Consider the following 1406-nt stretch of genomic DNA (forward strand, 5'->3'; position numbering starts at 1 on the left):
CTCTCGTGTTTGTGGTCACGGACGCGGTCAAGGTCAGTCTACTAGCTTTGTTGAAGTGTTTTCATCTGATCATCATTTTGTGTCAGGTATCTCCGTCTCTATATATTAAACTTTTTTTTTTCTTTTTCTCATTAGGGAACATTCCTAAAGGAGTTATAACTGCTTTGAACAGAAAATTTCCTATTATTTATTATATTATTTCCTATTTATTTTTATATCCCCTGCTACATCCCATTAAGAAACGCAGTCAGTATCCGTGCACAATATTCTAAACGTTTTTTTACTCACCGCATGTCATCCTAAAAAATGAGGCGGATATTCTCATTTTGGGAAATTTTCCTCCTCGACCCGCAGCGGAAATGAGACGCGTCTTCCTCTGGCGTGTTGATATATACCATCATTTCGACCAAAGGCGAAAACAGTCTTGGTGAATCACTGAGGCAGTCATGTCTTTCTTCGGCGGGCAGTGCTTTGAACACGACGAGAGGGCGTCCTTTGAAGGTGTCAGTGATCCGGCCACTGGCAGTTTCGGACACGCCATGGATCCTCAGCAACAGACCTACTTGCAAGTGGTGCCTCTCGAAGCCAGCGCCGGCGGGTGGGCCGACGGCGCTGGCTCCCCTCCTCTGTACGCCATCATACCCGGAGAGTACCAAGTGCTCGGAATCGCTCCCGTTTTGCACTGCGACGTCCCCCACGACCTTCAGCCCCAAGGCCCAAACTCCTCGCTTCCTAAGGGCTCGTCGTCAAGGAAGAAAAAGACTCCAAAGTGGTACGAACGAGGCCCTCAAGCTGAGCCCACCGACGAGGAGCGGAGGCAACGAGCTCTCAAGGCGAGGGCGCACAGGCAGAGGTGCAAGCAGATGGAGGAACAGATGGCGCAAGACACGAGGGAGGTAAACAGCCACATCACAAATCTTCGCGCAGAAATTGACAGGAAGAGACTCACATGTATGAGTTTGGAGAGAGCACTGGATGTAGCTACCCAGCATTACAACGTCGTCGATTACAGTAAGTGTACTAATATTTCGTAGTACTTGTAAGGATATAAGGAGACGTAGCATTAGTAATAGAATGTAAACGCTCATTTAATTAGACATTTATTTCGGTATCACGATCCAACATGTAGATTTATATCTCTGAGATATTATTTCTTTATTTTTTTCTTTGCAGGTTACCTTTTCGAGGATAAGGATGACACCATGATACATAATAGTTAAAATCACAACTACAAGACTGCATTCTGGTTTCTATTGTTTTCTCTTTATGAGCATGGGTGTCTTTGTTGGCATTTGTTAATCATATGATTGTTAATCAATATACTATTCTAGAAGACTGAGTGCATGTATTTATGTTTAAATGATGTTTGAGAAAATATACTTGTAAATAATATTCCTTAATGTTTG

General features: G+C 43.7%; 1 protein-coding gene across 1 annotated transcript; it reads left to right on the forward strand.

The window, feature by feature from the left end:
* The first annotated feature begins 350 nt into the window (after positions 1-350).
* On the forward strand, positions 351-1394 carry LOC119585483. Its single transcript, XM_037934129.1, has 2 exons — positions 351-1011; positions 1174-1394. The coding sequence occupies exons 1-2, from the start codon at positions 447-449 to the stop codon at positions 1218-1220; spliced, it is 612 nt and encodes a 203-aa protein (XP_037790057.1). The 5' UTR covers positions 351-446; the 3' UTR covers positions 1221-1394.
* The last annotated feature ends 12 nt before the right edge of the window (positions 1395-1406 follow it).

This window comes from Penaeus monodon, chromosome 19 (genome assembly GCF_015228065.2).
Source record: "Penaeus monodon isolate SGIC_2016 chromosome 19, NSTDA_Pmon_1, whole genome shotgun sequence".
Classification (NCBI taxonomy): domain Eukaryota; kingdom Metazoa; phylum Arthropoda; class Malacostraca; order Decapoda; family Penaeidae; genus Penaeus; species Penaeus monodon.